This window comes from Lepisma saccharinum, chromosome 21 (assembly GCF_977018435.1).
Source record: "Lepisma saccharinum chromosome 21, izLepSacc3.1, whole genome shotgun sequence".
Lineage (NCBI taxonomy): Eukaryota > Metazoa > Arthropoda > Insecta > Zygentoma > Lepismatidae > Lepisma > Lepisma saccharinum.
Genome location: NC_139249.1, coordinates 38,150,098 through 38,171,068, shown reverse-complemented (window position 1 = coordinate 38,171,068; position 20,971 = coordinate 38,150,098). Strand labels below are relative to the sequence as shown.

General features: G+C 38.3%; 1 protein-coding gene across 1 annotated transcript in view; it reads right to left on the bottom strand.

Moving 5' to 3' along the window:
• The window catches only part of E(Pc) (Enhancer of Polycomb), a 70,059-nt gene that overhangs the window by 8,239 nt on the left and 40,849 nt on the right, over positions 1–20,971 (bottom strand). Inside the window, exon 11 of the mRNA XM_083142399.1 lies at positions 759–1,020. Within this exon, the coding sequence (XP_082998525.1) occupies positions 759–1,020 (262 nt within the window). The remainder of the gene's footprint in view (positions 1–758; positions 1,021–20,971) is intronic.

Sequence of the window (20,971 nt, the reverse complement as noted above, 5' to 3'; positions counted from 1 at the left end):
TCTTAACTACAGGGTTATAAAACCGATATATCTCCTTGCATTATTTACTTCATTCTTTAAGAAATTTTACCAGTACTAAAAATTTTCATGTTACTGTACATGTAATCAACCTTTCTTCTGACACACTACGAAAATGCAGCAGTGAGCAGAGTTGCCACAGGGGGAGTTTCATGACGTGCCCGCATCATGGGAATTTTTGAGCGAGAGAAAATTTTATACCAATTCTATATATCTTCACTCAAAAATGGGGGGGGGGATCGTTTCATTCACTTGTTAGTGATTTTTAGTTATGGTTATTATGTAGTTTTCTTACCTGCCTATGCGTGATCGTGTATATAGGGCTGAAATGAAACACCACCTCTTATGCCTTTAGAATCAATTTGGAAGGGGGAGGACGTGTTATTCGCATTAATACAAGGCTAGTCAAGCAAACTGTTAAGAATAAGGTTAAGTACACTAAAAATGGCAGTGAGCCTGAGCAGTATTGTACGCTTTGTGTTAGCAAACATGAAAGTGAGCCTACAGTACCTAAAGTAAACATATATTGCTTGAAGATGTCTGAATTATAATTCGGCATAAAGGGAGGTGGGGTGAATGTACCTTTTTGGGGGGGGAGTATGTCATAGGCCTTGGGGGGGATTGGCACCCCTGGCAGTGACACCCCAACACTTTATGACAAATGACTTGAAAATTCCAGAGTTAAAACATAACACCAATTTACGAGCTCCTCAAAGATCATTTGAAGTACACATTCTTACCTTTTTGCTGTTACTTCAGACTGCGACGTCTTGCTTAACTTTGAGTTTTGTGCTGTTATAGTCTTCGAGGTAAGCACATTCAGTGGCACTGAAACAGACAGTACATCCGAGCCTGGTACTGCAGTGACCACCGTAAGCGTATTAGGGGAATGAGGAACGGACGGCTGAGACGAAGAAACGGAAGAACTGGAAGCGTTTGTTTTTGAAGTAGATACAGTAGATGAACACTTGATGGAACTACTTGTTCTGCTACACGTTGGATCTGAAAAGACAAAAAAAAACAGGCTCCCTGTAATGAGAAATGCCATTTACATGAACTAAGCTACACATTAAAAAAAAAAAAAAAGGGGGGCAGCAAAAAATTATCATAAGAAGTTCTACCCATTTTTATTCATGGCCTGCAATACACAAGACATGTTAGTCAAGAATCATTATTTTTTAACAAAGTAGCAGCAGCACTAAAAACAATTGCTAATACAAATACAGAACATTTCATTCTACACACACAAGAACATGTAAAAATTCAAAGAATGAAATGTAAAATTATAATCTGTATCAAATGTATTGGGTGCTACAATCACATGCACCAAGTGCATCTAGCCTTCAGGCTAAGGTAACAGAGGTACATTATTTCACCATAACAGATCTCCGCAATATAAAAACAACAGAAAAAGTTCATAAACCACACACAATTTTTCATTTTCTGGCGGATTTATAGTGTCTTAAAAAATGCTGCTTTTTTGCTTACATTTATAAGTTGGAGAAATTTTCATAATCTTTCCAATAATTATGATCAAATTTCTGGACTGCAAGTTTTACTTTGATATTCTTTCTAATATTTAGTATTATAAAAGTGAAAATTCATTACAGAAATTCGAAGGAACCATAATTTTGCACAAGACTGAGAATCATAAAGAAAGAAACAAGTTTCTAAACTGAATCATTTTTGGGAGTGGAATCACAAGAACCGAATCCAGAAGTGGAAATGAAATGCATGCTCATCTTTCAACTTTTTTCTCTTGCAGACTCCAAAATGCACGTAAATTCCAGACAATCTGCAAAATTCCCTCACATTTCCCTGAGAAGCCCAATTCCCTGATCTTTCCTTGTTTTCCAGGTTTTCCACATGCGTAGCAACCCTGCTAATATGATAAAAAAAAGTGCAACAATGTGCAGACACACACACACACACACAAATATATACAGTATATGGCATTGAAAGTGTCATAATAATTACTGGTTTGTTCTTCGGGGGAGGGGCAGAAAAATAAAGGTAGTTTTAAAGTAAAAAACATATGGTTAAAAGATTTTTCTGAGTGACATCCAAACGAGGAAACATGTACAGTCATGGAAAAAATACTTGCCCATACAGCGTTAATACTAATAGTCTTATGGAGGAAGTATTTATTACCATGACTGTACAGCTTGTCATGTGACTGATAGAGTCATGGACATTTCTAGGTTGTAACAATTCCATTGAAAGCTAATGGTATTGTAACAACCCAGAAGTGTCCATGACTACAAAAGGTTGCATTTATATCTGTACGTTAATTTCCACGTGGCAAGTAGCACCTTGGTCTGAAAGCCCCTTTAGAGAAACGAAACTGGCATGCGAAGATGGTTATTTCAAGTACATGAATATACAAAACCAACAAACAATAATACATTTCTAGTTTGCACAGGTTATACACTGCATCTGCTAATTTTAGCTCTCCTCTTACTGGAGGAAGTACACCAACATGTAAATAACCACCATCACTTCAAATGTGTTTATTTTAAATATTAATCCTCATCTTGCATGTAAATTTAGGACTATTAACTAAATAAAGCTAAGGTAGATTAATATGGTGCAGTTGCAAATTATATTCTTATTCCAGGTGCTGAATTCTCTACCTACAGCTCTGCCCATTGTCTAGTACTGTGTCACGCTCACGTTTGCTATGAAACATTTGCACCTTTTTCCTAATGCAGGGACATGGGCAAAGCTTGAAGCATAATTTGGAGGGGGGGGGGAGCAGAATCGGAAAGTTGTCCATCCCATAAAAAGAGCATCCACCACAATTTGGCTAAATAACTGTTACATTTGAGAAATCAGAAAAAAAAATTTTTTACATCATTGTCCCTCAGGTCTCAGGAGCGGTGATTGGGTGCCAAAATTGAGGAGGAGGGAGGGGAGGACAGTTTACTTATTCTTTGTAGACAAGGATTAGCATTGAGAGGTCACAGTGTGGGGATAAAAAGTAGGTGGGGGAGCAACTGTACTCCCCCTCCCCTATTGCCACCACTTCCCAGCAGGTTATAGTGGAATTACAGGCAAAATGACTTGTCCAGAACTGCATGTCCTGTGCATCATACTTGTGCGAGGAGAGGAGGCCCAGAGTTGAGCATGCTACCTTATGGCCAGAGTTGTACAGATAAGAGGGGAAGATTGATTTACAACAAAAATACCTTTTTTTTAAAAAAAAAAAAACTAAGATGGCAAGGGGGGGGGAACAAGTGACTACCCCACTTGCTGCCACAACTTATGCCCATGTGGAGGGACATAAGCAAGCCCCTTAGCAAAACAGAAAAACAGAAGTGATTTTCATTACTGAAGCACCATAAAAAAACATGTTCCTTAGAGGATGGTGGCGATGGCCACAAAAATTAAAGAAGTCTGTAAAAAACAATTTCATAGATGAGTGGGTACTTCTTTTCAGTACATAAAATAACTACATTCATAAAGGCTGTGACTGTACAGTGGCACTAGACACAGATAGACAAGAAGACAACGCACAACCCCACTAGATCCAGAGATTTCACCCTGCAAGAAGAGAGATAGACATCCAAGTGTCTTTCGCAAAGGTCATCCACTGCAGATTAGTCAATTCTCATTCCTATTTGTATATACAGTGGAAACTCGATTTTACGTTTTTCAGGAGACCAAGCCAAAAAAATTTAAAATGCGGGAAAATGTAAAATCTAGAAAAAATTTTATAACATTTTGCTATGTTTCCACTGTAGTGGTATCTACTTTTATATTATATTATATTACAGTATATGAAGAAATTGATCCAAGTACTGGCTTTCAGAAAAGATTGGTGGGCAGAAGATTGTTTAATACAATATTTCAACTTTTGAAAACATTCTTCACCTGGTGAGCAATGGCAATGATGCTGAGGCTGGTGTTTTTAAAAAGCAAATATAAGCCAGAAATACTAATAAAACAAAGCAAATATTGTACAGAGCATTCCCTGACATTCACTACGAGACTCGGCAGCAAGCAGCCCCGCATCAGCGCTTGTCTTTCCTGGTGAAAGGGTTTGCGGCAGTCGCTCGCAAGTCTGTTTTCTTCGCTCTCTTTCCCCTTCTGTTGACGTTGCAGACTGACGCCAGTATAATCCTACAGATGTGCTGTGTTGTGTCATGTCATGTCATGTCGTGTTGTGTCCGTGTGTTGAAGATTGTGGCTTAATATGGCATCACAAAAGTTTACATTACAACAAAGGATTTATTTTGTCGAGTGTTACTTCGGAAACAGGAATTGTGGAGAACTGCGACAACGTTTTGCAACGATATGTCCTGATGTTTCCGTTCCACATAGGACCACTATATTAAACCTCGTAAAAAAGTTTAAGAGTAACAAGGTCAGTTCTGAATAAAAGCGGAAAAAAAAATGAGGAAATAAAGTATTCAAAGACAATCCGCACACCATCCGTGAGTTAAAAGAGAGTATTGTACAAGAAATCGGGAGAATTACAGTAGACGAACTTGCACGTGTAAATGCCAATTTCCTTCGGAGATACCAGGAATGTGTTGCAGCCAAGGGGAATAATTTTCAACACCTTCTGTAGTCAAGGTTAGTACACAATATGAACACTGTAATTTTAATAGCCGACACTAGTGACTGTCGTTGACCCGTTCACCAGGAAAGACAAGCGCTGATGCCGGGCAGCTTGCCGTCGAGTCTCGTAGCGAATGTCAGGGAATGCTCTGTATTTATGTTACTTACCATGTTCACATTGGCAAAGGACTTACTTCAAAGACGTGCAAAATGCAGTAATAGCTTGGATGTAATATGCTTTTCGGTACAATCTTAAATTTAATATATTGTTTAATATAATGCAAGGTTGTATTTAAAATAAATTATAATCAGTTTCTGCCCATTGTCGACGTAACATTCGGGCAGCTCTGAAACAGAAATCGGTGAGAGCGGTACAGCATTTTATGTAGTGTCGGTTGGTATCACTGCGTACAATGACGCCAGCCACTCCCCTCCTGCTGTCTCGTGGGGTGTATTGTGTATGGAGTATTCCAGGTGTGCAGAAGGTGCAATTTCACTCTGTAACAAGTAAGTGCATTTCTGTTTGTTATTAAATTACTTTTCGTTAGCAAGTCAATAATAAACTTCTAAAAACATGTAGTTTTAATAATGTTGAGTGAGTATGATGTTATTCATTGAAGAGCATGGTAATATTTTGACATAGTTTTTTGTGTCGACATTTATTGACAATGGTCACTGAAGGGAGCAGCTGTTCAGGAGTGCATGGCATTTGCACTTTCACTTCGAGTTGATAACACTATTGTTCTGATAACAAATATGCAATTATGTGCTCGCCTAAGGGTGAAGGATCGTAGGAACTGGTGAAAGAAACCAATAGAATATACAATAGGAAGAAAGCCTTACGTACAAGTGTAAAACAGCCACTCTGATACAGACTACTCTTTTTTCATCAAGCTGTAACATTTTTTTCTTTTGGTTTCAGTTTGACGGTGGAGGAGATAGCTTCCATTTTAGAAGAATATGAGGAGACTGAAGGTATTTTGGTGGCTAAAGTGTACATGGAACCTCCAGAAAATGCAGCGGTGATTGATGGGGACAGCGATGGAGAGGACCCATCAGGTGATCTGAACAGCTTATCAGGCAATCATCTTCGAGCAACAGCAGAGCTGGTGTTTACGAAAGTAACAGAAGAAGGAATGTTGCAGTCTAGATCTGGAGATGCTGAGACCTGGGATCAGGAGGTAGGTGATTTAGATTTCCGGTCAGAAGATCCTAATTTATGTTCCACGAGTGTTGCTGATACAGCAGAGGAACCAAATACCAATGACAATGAAGATTCTATTCATAACCAGATGTAGTGACCAATTGGCAAACTTGACATTCCAGGGAGGGTCTCGGACAGAAAAAACAAAACTATCTGCAAAAAAGCCTAATTGGAAGGAAGGTGATATTCCAGATAGGTCCAAAGGGGAATTCCAACGGGCACCATTTCTTGACAGAGATTTCACACCTGTAGATTTGTTTCAGATGTTTTTTGACGATGACGTTATAGAATTCATTGTTAACTGTACAGTACAATACACTGAAGAAAACTGGAACATGTCTTTTACTTTGTCGAATGATGAACTTCGTCTGTTCTTTGCCATTCTTTTCCTTTCAGGTTTAGTGTGACCAGACGTCCTCTTTTATCCAGACATGTCTCCCTTTTTAGGTGTCTCTCCGGCATCCAGGCAGATTTTTTAAGAATCGGTCAACGTCCTCCTTTTTTGCAAAAATGCTTCCACCCATAACGATCAACCAGGTGTTATTTTACATGTAAAGCCTATCACTTGAGCAGTGGCGATCGTGGCTTTTTTGAAGTGTAGGAAGAAGTTATGGTAAACTGAGGAAGGTTTGAAAAATGCGTTCAACTACAGTCGCACAAATCGCTCGTACTATCCATTGTATTTAGAATGTTACCTGCAGGCCTACACACAAGGTAGGGCAAGGGTTCCCTGCCTCCTTGAACTATGATTTTTTTTAATATGAACCTATAAAAAAACAACTAAAATACATGATTATATTTCAGATTTTGCAAGAATTTCGATTTTGTCCCCTCTCCCTGTCGTGTGGATTGAGGATAATAAAAAGAGATGCTTAAACTCTGAAATTATGCTAAATGCTTCTAAATTGTGCTAGGATTTATTATTAATTACATTTTTCTGATAACTACAGTTTTAAGTTCAATTATGCATATATTTTTTGAGTTTTGAACTTGCGTTACTTATTATTCACTACACAAAATTGTGTGGAATGGTTCAACAAACGACATGGGTTAAGCATAGAACTTCAAACGGTTTGAGAAAATGGTTTGTTTACCGCCAACCTTCTATAGATTTACTGCCGTAAAATGTCCTCAGAAACAAAATCGACAGGATAAAGAAAAGATAGAGGATGATGGATCGTCGCATGGTTGTAAAAAAAGCATGTCGCTGTGTGTGCATACTCCCTTTTATTTGAAACAAGTCCGCTGGTGAACGTAAATTTTATTTCAATTTCCTGAAAACCTATTCCTATGAATTTGATTTCCCTCTCCCAGGGACTCACATTTGCAGATTACACTAGATTTGATCATTATGCCAAAAGCAGGATGCTAGGGCCAACGAAGATCAAACTGTGCTACGTTTAGTACAATTTTGATGGGGTTTGCACCACTGATGTAGGAACCCCTCGATGATTTCTCGCTGGATGCTTTAAAACCGCAACCTTCCCCCTGCCCCTTTTCCACTCCTCACTCATCTGTTTGTAGTGATACCAGCAAGGTTCCTCAGGCGGGGCAGCAGTAGAGAAATGGAAGCAATTATAAATGAACTGTAGGAAATTCCTCACTTCCTACATGGAGGAATCGCCCCTGCACTTGAGGTGAGATAAGTATCCTAGCAATGCTCATTGAGCACCTGGGTGCTTAACCACTATCATTTTGTCCAAATGAGCCTTCAACACATCCCAGACTGCAGTTCCTATTCGAGTCATACATACGCGACACAGAAACGCGTAATGAGAAATTTGATTATTTAAGTAATATTTACATTTATACCAAAGTGCCAGCCTCTGTGGCAGAGTGGTTAGCACACAGCGCTACAACACAAATGTCCTTGGTTCGAATCCCAGAACTGGAAAACAGTGGCGGATCCAGAAGTTACAGTTGGTAGGGGCGAATTTCAGTTGTGTTGGGTATCTCACCCCACAGAAAATCAATTCCAACCTACAGTTGCACTAGTCTATACAAAGGAGAAGAAGTACAATATTGTTTTGCAAAAATAGGGCTTCAGGGCTGGAATAGATTGTTGTTATGTGTTGGAAGAAGCATGTTTGATACATTTATGAAATTAATGGTAATGGCAAATGTGCTGCAATTGTTTGCTGTATCCTCTTTTTTATGTCTGTGTCCTCCTTTTTGAATGTATGTGTCTGGTCACCCTAGTCAGGTTATAATGTTCCCCGAACCAGAATGTACTGGGAAATAGCGGAAGACGTCCATCATGATGCGGTGTCAAAAGCTATGTCCAGAAACCGGTTTGAAGAAATTGTGAGAAATTTACACTTTTGCAACAATTCTGAAATAGATGAAAGGGACAGGTTTAGCAAGACAAGACCAGTGTGGTGTATGTTAAATGAGCACTGGCTTAACTACTTCCCTGGGGATTCATACCTTTCCGTAGACGAATCCATGGTTTCATATTTTGGGTGTCACAGCATATACATGGTAAGCCAATACTGTTCAGTTACAAAGTGTGGGCAATAGCTACCAGAAGTGGCTATCTCGTTCAAGGCGAACCTTAGCAGGGTGCTTCAACAGGGAAGACGATCCCTGAACTTGGTGTTGGTGGATCAGTGGTTATGGACCTTATATCGGAACTACGACAGGAAATACCGTTGATACTTACATTTGACAATTTCTTTTCTTCAGTTCAATTGCTAGAACACCTGAGAGAAAAAGGACATCTTTCAACGGGAACTATACGAAATAACATGGTTGAACGAGCACCGCTACCAGATCCAAAACAATTTAATAACGTTCCTCAATGCAGCCACTCTCAAGTGTCAGATCAAAAAAGTGGTATTACATTAGTTCGGTACAATGACAACAGTGTCGTAACTGTAATTTCTACAGCTGGTGGTATGGATCCAATCTGTAAAGTTAAAAGGTGGTCAAGTGCACACAAAAAGCATATGTTTGTCCCTCAACCAGTTTGTGTTGTCATGTACAATACATTCATGGGGGGAGTTGATAAGACTTGACCAAAATATTGCATCGTATCACATTAATATCAGAAATAAGAAGTGGTACTGGCCAATGATTGCCTACATGCTTAACGTTACAATGAATAATGCATGGCACTTATATCGCTTAACTTATACAGTGTCTTCAGAAAACCTGGACTTGCTGGGATTCACGAGATATGTTGTCAGGGCATACTTAGTTATGTACACGAAACAGCATCCTGCAGCCGGTAGGCCAACCATGAAAGTTGACAAACGGGTACCTGATGAAGTACGTTTTTCTGGCCACGGACACTACCTTCAAACATGTGTGACGCAAGTGAGATGTGGGTTCTGCGGAAAAGCTACATGTAAGAAGTGTCAGATATGTCAAGATGGCTGCCATCTGAATGGCAGCGAGGAGTTTCATACAAGGTAAAAAAATAAAGAAACAAGAATTTTGAGGGAAAGAACTATGATATTTTCATTATTTCTATGAGAACATCCATATTAGAAAATCCTTATTATATGTTGCATTGGACGAAATTGTGTAGAGTAGAGATTCTGTAGAGTTCAAGTGTAAGAAAACAATTTATATTTATGTTATTAGATAATAAATACAAGATAACAAAACACATTAATTTTCGATGATGCCTTTTATGCCCATTATGTCGACATGCTATAGGGAATCTAAACTGGTGTCACCACCATTTTAGACATCCGTTTTCTGACAAACTATACACTACAAATTAAAAAAAAAAATCATTTCAGACACACAGTGCTCGAAAAATTGTCTTCGAAGCTAGGCGCCAGCTCTGAAAATCAGGCGCCAGGAAACCACCTACTAGCAATGGTGCATACTACAGTATGTTTCAAAAGTCGCGCAATGTAAACTTTGAAAATTTATATCATGAAAATCGTAAGAGATATTTACACCGGGGTTTCTCCACTAAACTAATCCTGTAGGCTTTCACTGGGTTCATAAATTTATGTTAGCATTTATCTAAATAAAAGCAATCACCATTATTTTAAAAAACATTGTTAATTTGCTGAAAACATCTGAGAACTGCTTTTCAACAATACATACCAACTCTTAAACAATTTGTGGGATCATTAGTTGGGTGTTTGACTGGTTGCAGAACAGTTGCTTTGTGAGATACAGCAGAAGCAGGGGATTTTTATTGGAAAACCTCTTGCACATGAGTGTAAGAATGAGTAGTAAAATACTCTTCAGCAATGCACACGCACTGCTCCAATGAGTGCACCATGCTGAATCAATTAAAAGGGCAGCCTAGGATTCTCTTCGAGTCCAATTTCGGCACAAAATCTTGATTTACGATTTTTCACGTAAATGTATAGCCAATAATTAGACACATCTTGCATGCGACTGTTGGCAATATTTCGAACTGCTAGTGTTGCCATATACCCCCATATGTCCCCAAAATGGCACTTTTCACTCAGCCATAAAATCGCCAGTCAAAAATTCATCAAATATTGCACATGACCAATATTTATTTATTTACTCAGAGTTTCAGATACAGCCTTATTTGGCCATTTTACACTGAAACAACATAAAGTAGAAACAAAGATAACAAAAGTTAAAAACAATAACAAGATGGGATAGATTGTCGCAAATGACAGACTGACATGGCATCAGTCATCAGATGTCTAATTATGACCCTTCCATAATTTCTTACATATTTTTCATACTCAGAAGTTCATTTCTGGAAAAATTTGAATGCTGCTTTCCGTCAGTTACTAACATATATAATTTTCTGTACAGAGTGAACTGATAATTTTAAGCATTGAAAAATATCTCAATGGATGAGGTTTTATAATGCAGAAAACCCGGTGTATATATATCTCTTACGGTTTTCATGATATACATTTCCAAAGTTATGGTTGTGCGACTTTTGAAACACTCTGTATAAGATGCTGAGCATCACGGTATTCAAAACATCGCTAAATCATTTGAGAAAGCAGGAAATGGGGTGTTGGGGGACAAAGGGTAAGAAATTGTTACGGAATCTATGGAATGTTCACAACGTTGATAAAAAAATAATAATTACTAACTTACGCTGTACTGCAATTTGAACTTAGAATCATCAAAATTTCGTACATATTATAGCAAAATATCACAGTTGCCAGGCTGAAATTTTTAGTCGCCATGGCGACCGGGATTTTTCGAGCCCTGCAGACACATATATGTTCCAAGTAAGTAAACATCAAATATAAATGCAAGTACTCAGAAAAAATATAATTTGGGCAGAAATGGGTTAAATTACAAGGCATAGATTATGGTTGTAAAATTGAAGTACAAATCTCTAACTTTGAACATTTGTATTGTGCGAGAAACTACACAATTTCTTCTATGGATGTAAAGATACATTAGTGTAGCATGGGGTCGGCGAAGTGGGCAACCGCCTGGGGCCTAGCATCCCAAGCGGTCGAAACAAAAAATGTCATAAATAGAAGAGAGAAAAATAAATGGAAAAAGCTAATCTTTGTGGATACTAAAATTAAAAACATTCTGTTTTTATCCGGATTTAAATTCTAGTTTAACGTTATAATTTGAATTTGTACTTCAAATAAAGAGTTGTAAGATACCGGTGGGTGGGCCCAAAAAAGAGTAAAAATTTGTGTCGTATTTCTCATATAAAACATTTACGCAAAAATTCACTATAACTTGCTTGGCTATTTTTTATCCATTTATTTATTTTTTGGAAAAAAAATCACTTTGTCTTTCTTTTTCTTACTCTTGACCTGGCACTCCAGAGTTTAACATGTTAGCAATATAGAACGAGCAAGGTGTGAGGCATTTAAATGCTTTTTTGTTTTCAACTCAAGAGCTTGAGATGCAATACGAAGATAATATCTCCTCCAAATTTCCCAATCAAGTTCAACTTTTCAGGAATGTGTTTAAATCTGAAATCATGTTAACCACATCCTCTGTACCTGTACCACTTTGGTTGTTTCTTACTCTCTCTAGTAACAGTCACGACAGCCCACATGGCACTTTTAACATCATGTAATTATAAATTCTATATCCCAATACCCTTTTTTACCTAATCCTGGATTTATTTTTACATATATGACTAAGTATTTTATATACAGAAAAGAAATACCTGAAGAAGCGAAGCGTAGCTTCGCGAAACGTCGTCTGCAAGGAGTGTTACGACTATATTACTCACTCACGTAAGTTTTTTATACTTTTTATACTGTGAATATGTTTAGTGAGTAAACGCACAAATTTTCAAAATGCAAAAATTGAAACTTACGAAAAACTTCTGGAAGCTAGTGTAGAGTAGTATGATTCAGGCCAAATTTAGCAGACCCAGTATTCACTCTTGAACGTGAAAGGGCAAGATCTAATGATCTTGTGAAGTAAAAGTGTCATTCGTAGCACAGAAATCAGCTTTCTGTTAATAGGACCGGAAAGGGGATAAGAATTTGTCTTTTCTTCTTCTGAAGGCACAAATGTCAAAGAAAGATAGTTGGAATCTATGAAAATTCCTGCTAGACGTTCGATTTGTATAATTATTAACCTTTAGGTGCCCGATCGTCTCCATCAAGACACTTTGTCAAGGTTGTAGTTTTTACGTTATAACTTCTCTATTTTTGGCTAGAATTCAGATTTTCTTTTTTCATATTGTTGTTAACACATATATTTAACAGAAATGATTGTTGCAAGTTTTGTTTTTATGAAAATGGCAAGAAAAAGGTGACTTCCATTTTGCATCTTTTTTCAAGGGAAAAATTTTGTCGACAAAGGAAGGCTGGCTTTGTTGTTCTAAAGCAATGTGTTTCTCTCAGCCGTAGAAACTGCATTCGAAGGAAGTTTGTTTATTGGTACCCGAGGTCAAAAAGAAATGTTTTTCATGCGGGCACAAGTGGGGGGTGGGGGTTGGGGGAGGGGGAAGAGGGGTTGTTGAAACTGCGTTGTAAGAATGAAAGTTCGAGCCATGCTGAAGAAAAGCCTTTGTTCTTGAGCACAAGTGGCTACAAAGCTTACCCTGCATTGTCTAAAAATAGCCTCTGAGCTATAGTTGTTTCAATGTAACCCGAAGCTTGAGACAGTGGCGCGCAGGCCCTTCGTTTCGGGGTTACAAGTCACGTTACATTGGTCATATGATAATGATGCAAATAGCTTTCTGTATCTTACATGCCAGCGATAATTTCTATGTGCATGTTGACATTTTCATGTCCTTCTTTCACGGGGGATGGGGGGGGAGGGCAGGGGAGAATTCCCAATATATAGGGGCATGCATATTTCGTTTTTAACGAAAAAACGAAATTTGAAAAAACACATAGTAGTGTTAATTTTTCATGTTTTGAAAGGTGCGAGATGCATTTTGTGACCATATTTTGTCACGGAATAATGCAAAATGAACTGCAAAAAGCGAAATTAACTCAAACACGAAATTCAGGGTTTATTCACAGACGCGACACCTTCTGAGGTCTGAATTATCCTGAGACTTATGCAATTCCCGGAAAATTGGTCAATTCTGCTGTTAATATTGGAGAAGCAAAAATGCTCCTTTACACAGAAATAAACTTAATACTCTGATAACTACATAAATGTGCTATTAGAAGTGAAATGTTAATTCTGTGGAATAAGTGTAGTTTTTAAATCAAATTTAGGATTATATTCACAATTTTAAAACCAATATGTCTTTTTATATAATACTTTTCATCCATTTTTTCACCGCTATAACACCGATATTTTCTTTTATTTACAGCTTTTGAACCTGAAATCGACTCCGCTTTTGTACCTAAATTTTGCTTTTTTATTTACCAAAAATATGTTCCGCTACCAATATATTTTTTTAAAAAAAATATTTTGGGGGAATTCCCCCTTCCCCTCCATATATATACGCCGAATGTGCATAAATTTTATATCATCTGAATCTGTGATTCATTCGACGTACAACACAGTATATCATTCATCACTCTAGGGCAATTAGTCTCTGAGCTACAGTCATTTCATTGTCCCATACACCGGTAACCTCTCTGCAGTCATCAGCCGCATCATCAACATCAAGAAGATCCACAAACTGCCATCGAAAGTCAGAAGCCAACTTCGAAACCCAAAAGACGACCTAGGACAGAAGACACCAGGGGTGTACCGTATCGCCTTTGCCTGCGGTAAAGCCTACATTGGATAAACAAACAACGCTGCAAAGAACATGCAAACTACATGAGGAATTTTTATCCCGAAAAATCAGGGTTAGCAGAACATTCAATCCAGGAGGGCCATAGAATTGATTTCACAATCACAGAGATCATCAATAAATCATCAAATTACGGGGAAAAGGACAACCTAAACAGGGACATGGGACTCGAACTGGACCCAGCCTGGTTAGCGATAGTAGACTGGGAACGCGGACGTCGGAGAAACGCCACCTGATTGGCCCGCCACCTACACCGGACCCCTCCCACACCAAATACATATAATGTCACCCTGACTTATCTCTGCACTTCATTCCCTGAAGATGAGTGTGATGTTAGCTCATGAAAGCTCGGAAGCCTTTCCGGAAATCACCTGGCTGATTGCCCGAGAAAACCTCTTCAATATTCACCACCCAGAAAAGCTTCAAGAATTATTATTTATCCTATATAGTTATGAACCATGTTAAACATTTCTCACAGTGGTATGGTTGGAAGGCAAACAAAAGTTAAAAACTTTTGTATGTAATGTAATTTAATGAAATAATCATATGCAGTGATGTACCTATATTAAATGATGTAGGAGAAAACTTCTGCCGCAAAGTACAGGACTGGTTGTGGCACGAACTAATAAATTTTCACCCCAATTTCTACCATTCAAAATGCAGGTGCGACACTATTTTCACAATGCAAGATACTTCAATAAATACAGAATTTTGGATAGATATATCAAAAATCCCCTTAATTCCAGGTTGTGAATCAGTAGCCACTCTATAAAATTGCAACCATTTTCAAGTTGACTGTGTCATCTGAAAAAACGTAACAAGAGACATTGTTCTGTGTAAATCACGTTGTAAACTTTGTGCAATTTATTAAAACTCGGGAGAGGCTTGTTGTGCATCAGAAAATGGAGAAATCATATGCACTGATCTCAAATTGTATACCCTAACTTTCCAGACTCGATGAATTGAAAACCTAAACACTAGAGAAATGGTTCTCAATACACATCAGTGGCGTGCAGTGATATTTTCCGATGGGGAAGCAGATCCCGAAAAATTAAGAGAACAAAGATTTCATTGCTTCTACATGGTACGTTATAATGAAAAAATGAGCACTCTACCTGGTACTGTTTCCATAACGTCTCTAAGGGAAAGATGAAAGTCCTGGCACAGTTGTTCATTTTTTCGAATTTCAGTTGGTCTGTTGTCAAACATATTTAATGCAACAGACGATCGCGGATGATTGAAACAATTTTCAAGATTTTCACACATTGCAATATTCACAAGTCCACTTTGGCACTACGTAGTTCTTTCCGTAGTAAATAGTAAACAATGCCAACACTAAAGTTATTGAAGCAAACAAACAGCAATTCACCCACCGGAGAAATAGTAACCTTTCAGCTTACTTGCAAAAAGTGTGACCGTGGCCAGCGAGTTTTACCAACTCAATTTGGCGGATGTGTCCATGGACATGTTGGTCCTCTTAATAGACCGAATGCTTTGAGATGTTTATCTTCACATAGAATATGTCATCCCTATGTCAGCTATCATATTTTTGTGTTTTGAAACTTTATATTTTATTTATGACTATAAATTTTAATTACTTTGGTGGATATGCTACATTGCTGATAGTATACAGTACACTTGCGGACACTTAATCATGTAGTTGGCAACACTGAAAACATCAGCAGCTGAACCGATAGCACTCTCGGCTTTCTTCAATCCCTTACAGGCTGAAAAACAAAATTTCCCCAACACAACTGCCTTCCCATTGGACCCCTCAAGGTCGGCGGGGGATTTCTCGGGCTCCTGGTGGCATTGTACTCAGGCTACAGGATGGCCAGGGTGTTTTGTCAACATGCAGCGAGAGGGTGTTGATGGCCCCATATCAAAAAAGGACGAACCTTGAAGGCTTTCAGGTTGACATTTTGTTGAGCCAACCCGGAAGAAATAATGAGAAACCAAAAGTTAAAAAAATAATTTGTAACAGTTATGCTGTGTGCCACCACTGTTGTACTTGCTGTACCGGAGTGCACGTGCATGATATACATATACATTAAATCACTGCCTGGATTTCAATAATTTTCCTCACAAATACCCTTCCAGTATTTAAGACATACATGACCCCAACATGTACCCATGAAATTAAATATTGATAAATAAATTCTGGCATAATCAAAAAGAGTAATAATATGTAGTTGAATTATGTGTAGGATTGTTGACAAATATAGAAATATGGATGACGAAGTGGTAATGTCGTCTTCTTGTAATTAAGTTATCCCAGGTTCAATAACTGGTTGAGGCACACAATGGTGCGGATCCCAATTTAAACTGTAGATCCAGTGCTGATTAGTCTATTGATACGAGGACCCGGTACCAGGTTGGTCATGGCCCGGTGGTTGAGAAACACTGCACTAGATTGCTTTACCACGTTGATTGATCTATTTTAGACTAACGTGTCTCCATGTGCTGGCTTTTTCAAATAAAAGCAGTCACTTCCTAAATGGCCTCTCTGCATGATGTTGAAGGCAAATTAAAGCTGATAACAGCATCAAAAAAAGTGTGGGGCGTTACCCCCACACCCCCTATACGCCTTCATGGCATGGTGCTATGCACAGGGGAGCACTTTACCTTTTTTTTTACCTTTAACAGCATCAAAAAACCTGATAAAGCGAAAAGAACATTGTCAAATCTTAAAACCTTGTGCATATTGATATTTTATAATATCAAAAAATTAGTGCTTCAAACATGTTGTAAGGCCTCCAGTTGGGCTTTCTGACAATAGCTCATTGGTAGAGGCACATATTTTTGGTAAATAAAATGGCAAAATTTCGGTACAAAAACTGAGTCAATTTCGGGTTCAAAAGCGGTAAATAAAATAAAATATCGGTGTTATAGCGGTGAAAAAATGGATGAAAAGTGGTATATAAAAAGACATATTGGTTTTAAAATTGTGAAAATAATCCTAAATTTGATTTAAAAACTACACTTATTCCACAGAATTAACATTTCACTTCTAATAGCACATTTATGTAATCATCAGAGTATTAAGTTTATTTCTGTGTAAAGGAGTCCATTTTTGCTTCTGCAATATTAACAGCAGAATTAATCAATTTTCCGGAAATTGCATAACTCTCAGGATAATTCAGACCTCGGAAGGTGTCACGGCGGTGAATAAACCCTGAATTTCGTGTTTAAGAGTTAATTTCGCTTTTTGCAGTTCATTTCGCATTATTTCGTGACAAAATATGGTCACAAAATGCACCTCACACCTTTCAAAAACATGAAAAATTAACACTACAATGTGTTTTTTCAAATTTCGTTTTTTCGTCAAAAACGAAATATGCATGCCCCTACTCATTGGGGTGATGCATTCACTGTGCATACGCAAACAACAAACTGAGGCAACACGATGCACGGTATTGAGAAAACGGCACAGTCCGCATGAAACACGTGCAGCTTGTTCTGCCACTTCGGTTTGAAAGATTCAATTGAATACTGAGTGTTCGCTTGCAAGCGTCAAGTGTCTCTTGCAGCATGTCACATGTCAGGTTTCGCTTGTCTCTTCGGTGTGTATTCTCTCTACGGGATTGCAAAAAGTTGGGGAAATCAGTTTAAAACAACAAAATAAGGAACACACAAGCATAAGGAGCGACTTCAATTACACAAGGCCTACTAGTATTGAAAAGCATTAAACACCTTCTAGGAAGGTACTTGCTTCTTGGTAGACTCTGTAGAGTTATGTCACTCTTTGTGATGAATCCAAAGGTTTTGGCTTTAAAAAAAAATACCATATATTTTCCATGGAAGAAGCCATAGTACCTTTCCAAAATATATTGACAAACAAATTAGCTACTAAAATCTATATCCTGATCAATCAGCAAGGTGGTGAATGGGCAAAGATTGGCAAAGCACTTGATTGTAGCCATTAACAGATTTAATATTATCATGAATACAATGATCCTATAAGAATCGTCCATGGAGTAGAGCAAAGAAGACATCATAGATGCATTATCACACACACAAGCATTTGTATGGGTTGGAGTGGCAACACCTACAATGTCTCTGCCATGTGTCTGTATTGCAATGTGCATTTGCATCTTTCAGTCCAGGGATTTCTCGAATGCCTGGAGCAATTTCAACCAAACTTGGTGGTACACGTATCGCTTGCAATCTGGAAATAAATACTGTGGGGGTAAGACACCCCTGGCACCTCCAGGGGTGGGGGTGGGAAGGGGTGACATGTAAAATAATCAAGAACAACGGATATTAAATTCTGCACAGACAGACATCCGTTATTAAAAAAACAGATAATCGATCCTGAATGCAATCTGCACAACAATAGTGTTTCTTGGGTTGTCTAACATTCAGGCTGTGTTGCAAATGGAATTCATAGCTTTCGTGACACTCCCAATGCGGTTCAACTCCAAGTTCATCACCTATCGGCATGGGGGGTGATATATAAAATGCCACAAATGACTTAGATTAGTGTCGAATCCATAGTTTTCGGAGTCACTAAGCTAATTGGTGCCATTAACGATCACATTTAAAATTAGTTACATTTTACACTATAGTTAGAATTCATTATTCCCTGTCTAATACAAGATTGAGATAAGTAAACACCCAGGCTAGTATCTTATAAGTAGGGCTCTGACGTGGACAAGCCAAAAATTAAGACTGAGAAATAAATAAATTATAAATTAACTTTCGATAATGAAATGCAAGGTTCAATTGTTATAAAATTTCAAGTTACTGCACTTGTTTAATAGTTTACACTGTTGAAGCTAAGTAAAAGAAAGGATGCTGATGTACTCCCATCCCCCTTCAAAAACACACCCAAAGTTAGTACAACTACAAATTCCTCATAGAGAAATCAAATGCAGTGTATCTCCTGGTTGTAACTTTTTCTTCGTGTAGCTTCACGGTTCTTTTTGCAATGACGGATTAGCATCAACATTTCAGGGTTCCCATCAGGGACCAATTAAAGGCAGGAGAATTGACCATTTGGCTACAGAGGAACACATAAATTACATATCTACAAATTAGGATTGACCAAATTGATGTTTTAAGTCCATTTCATGCACAGTAAAGCTTATCGGGACTGGACCTACAGTTTAAAGTGGGATCCGAACCACTATGTGCCTCCATCAGGTATCGAACCCAGGACAGCTTGGTTACACGCAACCACTCCACCATCAAGGAGGCCCCTTACAAATTAGGAGTGGGATGGATTAATCAGTACTCTATGTCATTATCAATCTTTGTACTGGCAAAATCACTGGTAATTTTACAGACCCAATATATACTGCTGGACAAAAAATACCAGACACCTTAATATTTGGCATCTGAATTGCAATTACTTATGAATTACGCTCTCAGTTAAGTATTGAACAATTTAGTTTTTCTGTTTATTATTTATCTATTTATTTATTTACTCGTATTTACTTCTGTGGAACACCTAGTAGGCTGAAAATTAATTTCATGCAGTTTTGTTTTCATTTATTGATTTTCAATTCGTGTTGATGTTATTTTGTTTAATGTCTAGAGAGGCATGAATTTTGGTTCATAGTAACAGATATTATTGACATTGTCATTGCTGGTGTTGCAAGTATATTGTAAGTTTGCTAGCTTGAAAATGAGACGTGAAGAGGTAATGAAAGCAGTAGCTCTTCGCGATGATGGTCGTAGTGTGCACTATATTGCTAGTAAAGTAAAAGTAAAGGGCTCCCCTGTGCATAGCACCACGCCATGAAGGCGTATAGGGGGTGTGGAATTAACGCCCCACACTTTCTTGATCCGGTCATGAGTGGGGGTGATGTGATCAGCATCACGCCCCTGACTGCCTTTACCCCCCAGGGTTTCCCCCAGGTACCCATGTTATTCGACGCTGGGGCCGCTTCCACCGTTAGAAAAGTTCCCGGATTTGAACCGGCCAGGGATCGAACCCGGGACCTTGAAGCATGGTATTCAGACGCGTTACCGACTGAGCCACCGTGGCCACTGCACTATATTGCTAGGGTGCTAAATATAGCACGAAGTACTATCCATGAAGTTCTCAGACGGTATGATGCAACTGGTTACTATGGTAGAAGACCAGGTTCTCGTCGGAAATGATGCACAACAGCACGGGAAGATCGTTTCATGAGTATCATAGTCTTAAGAGACCGTCGTACGACTTCAAATATTGTGGCACGGCGTTTGAAAAATGTTCATAGAGCTGTGGTTTCTTCACGAACAGTTCGTAAAGACTGAATGAAAGTGGTTTATCATCTCGGAGGCCAGCTACAGGTCCCAGGTTGTTAGCACGTCACCGGAAGCGAAGACTGGAATTTGCTACACAACACTTACATTAGTTGTAGAGCAGTGGGAAAGGTTTTAATTCTCTGATGAGTCAAAATTGAACGTACGTTCATCAGACAGGCGTGAACATGTGTATAGAAGACCTAATGAGCGTTATGCACAATGTTGTTTCGTTGAAATAACACCCTTTGGAGGTGGTGGTGTCATGGTCTGCGGAGGTATTTCTTTACAAGGACGTACAGAGTTGGTTCTTGTAGAGAATGGGGCAGGTATATTACAGAATGTTTATATGCACCATTAGATATGACAATGTGCATCCTCACATTGCGAATATTGTCAAGGAGTACTGGACGAAGTTGGGATTATGCGATTACAATGGCCACCACAAAGTCCGGACCTAAATCCGATAGAGCATGTCTGGGATCAACTGAAACGACATATCAGAAACCACGCAATAGTTCCAGAAACAATTGAAGAGCTAAGACGTGCTATTTAAGAAGAATATGAGCAATTGGACCAAGAAGTGATTGCCAACCTTATTCGAAGTATGCCACGGCGGTTACAAGCTGTAATTGATGGCAGGGCAGGTAACACCCACTACTAGAAAGCTTATATACCCCACCAGTACCAGTTAACAATATTAAAAAAAAATATTGCTAAGATATTTTTTCTAATTTTTTTTGGTAGTTTTCTGTAACTTTCCTTAATGTTCTAATTTAACTTATTAACAATAAATTTCAATT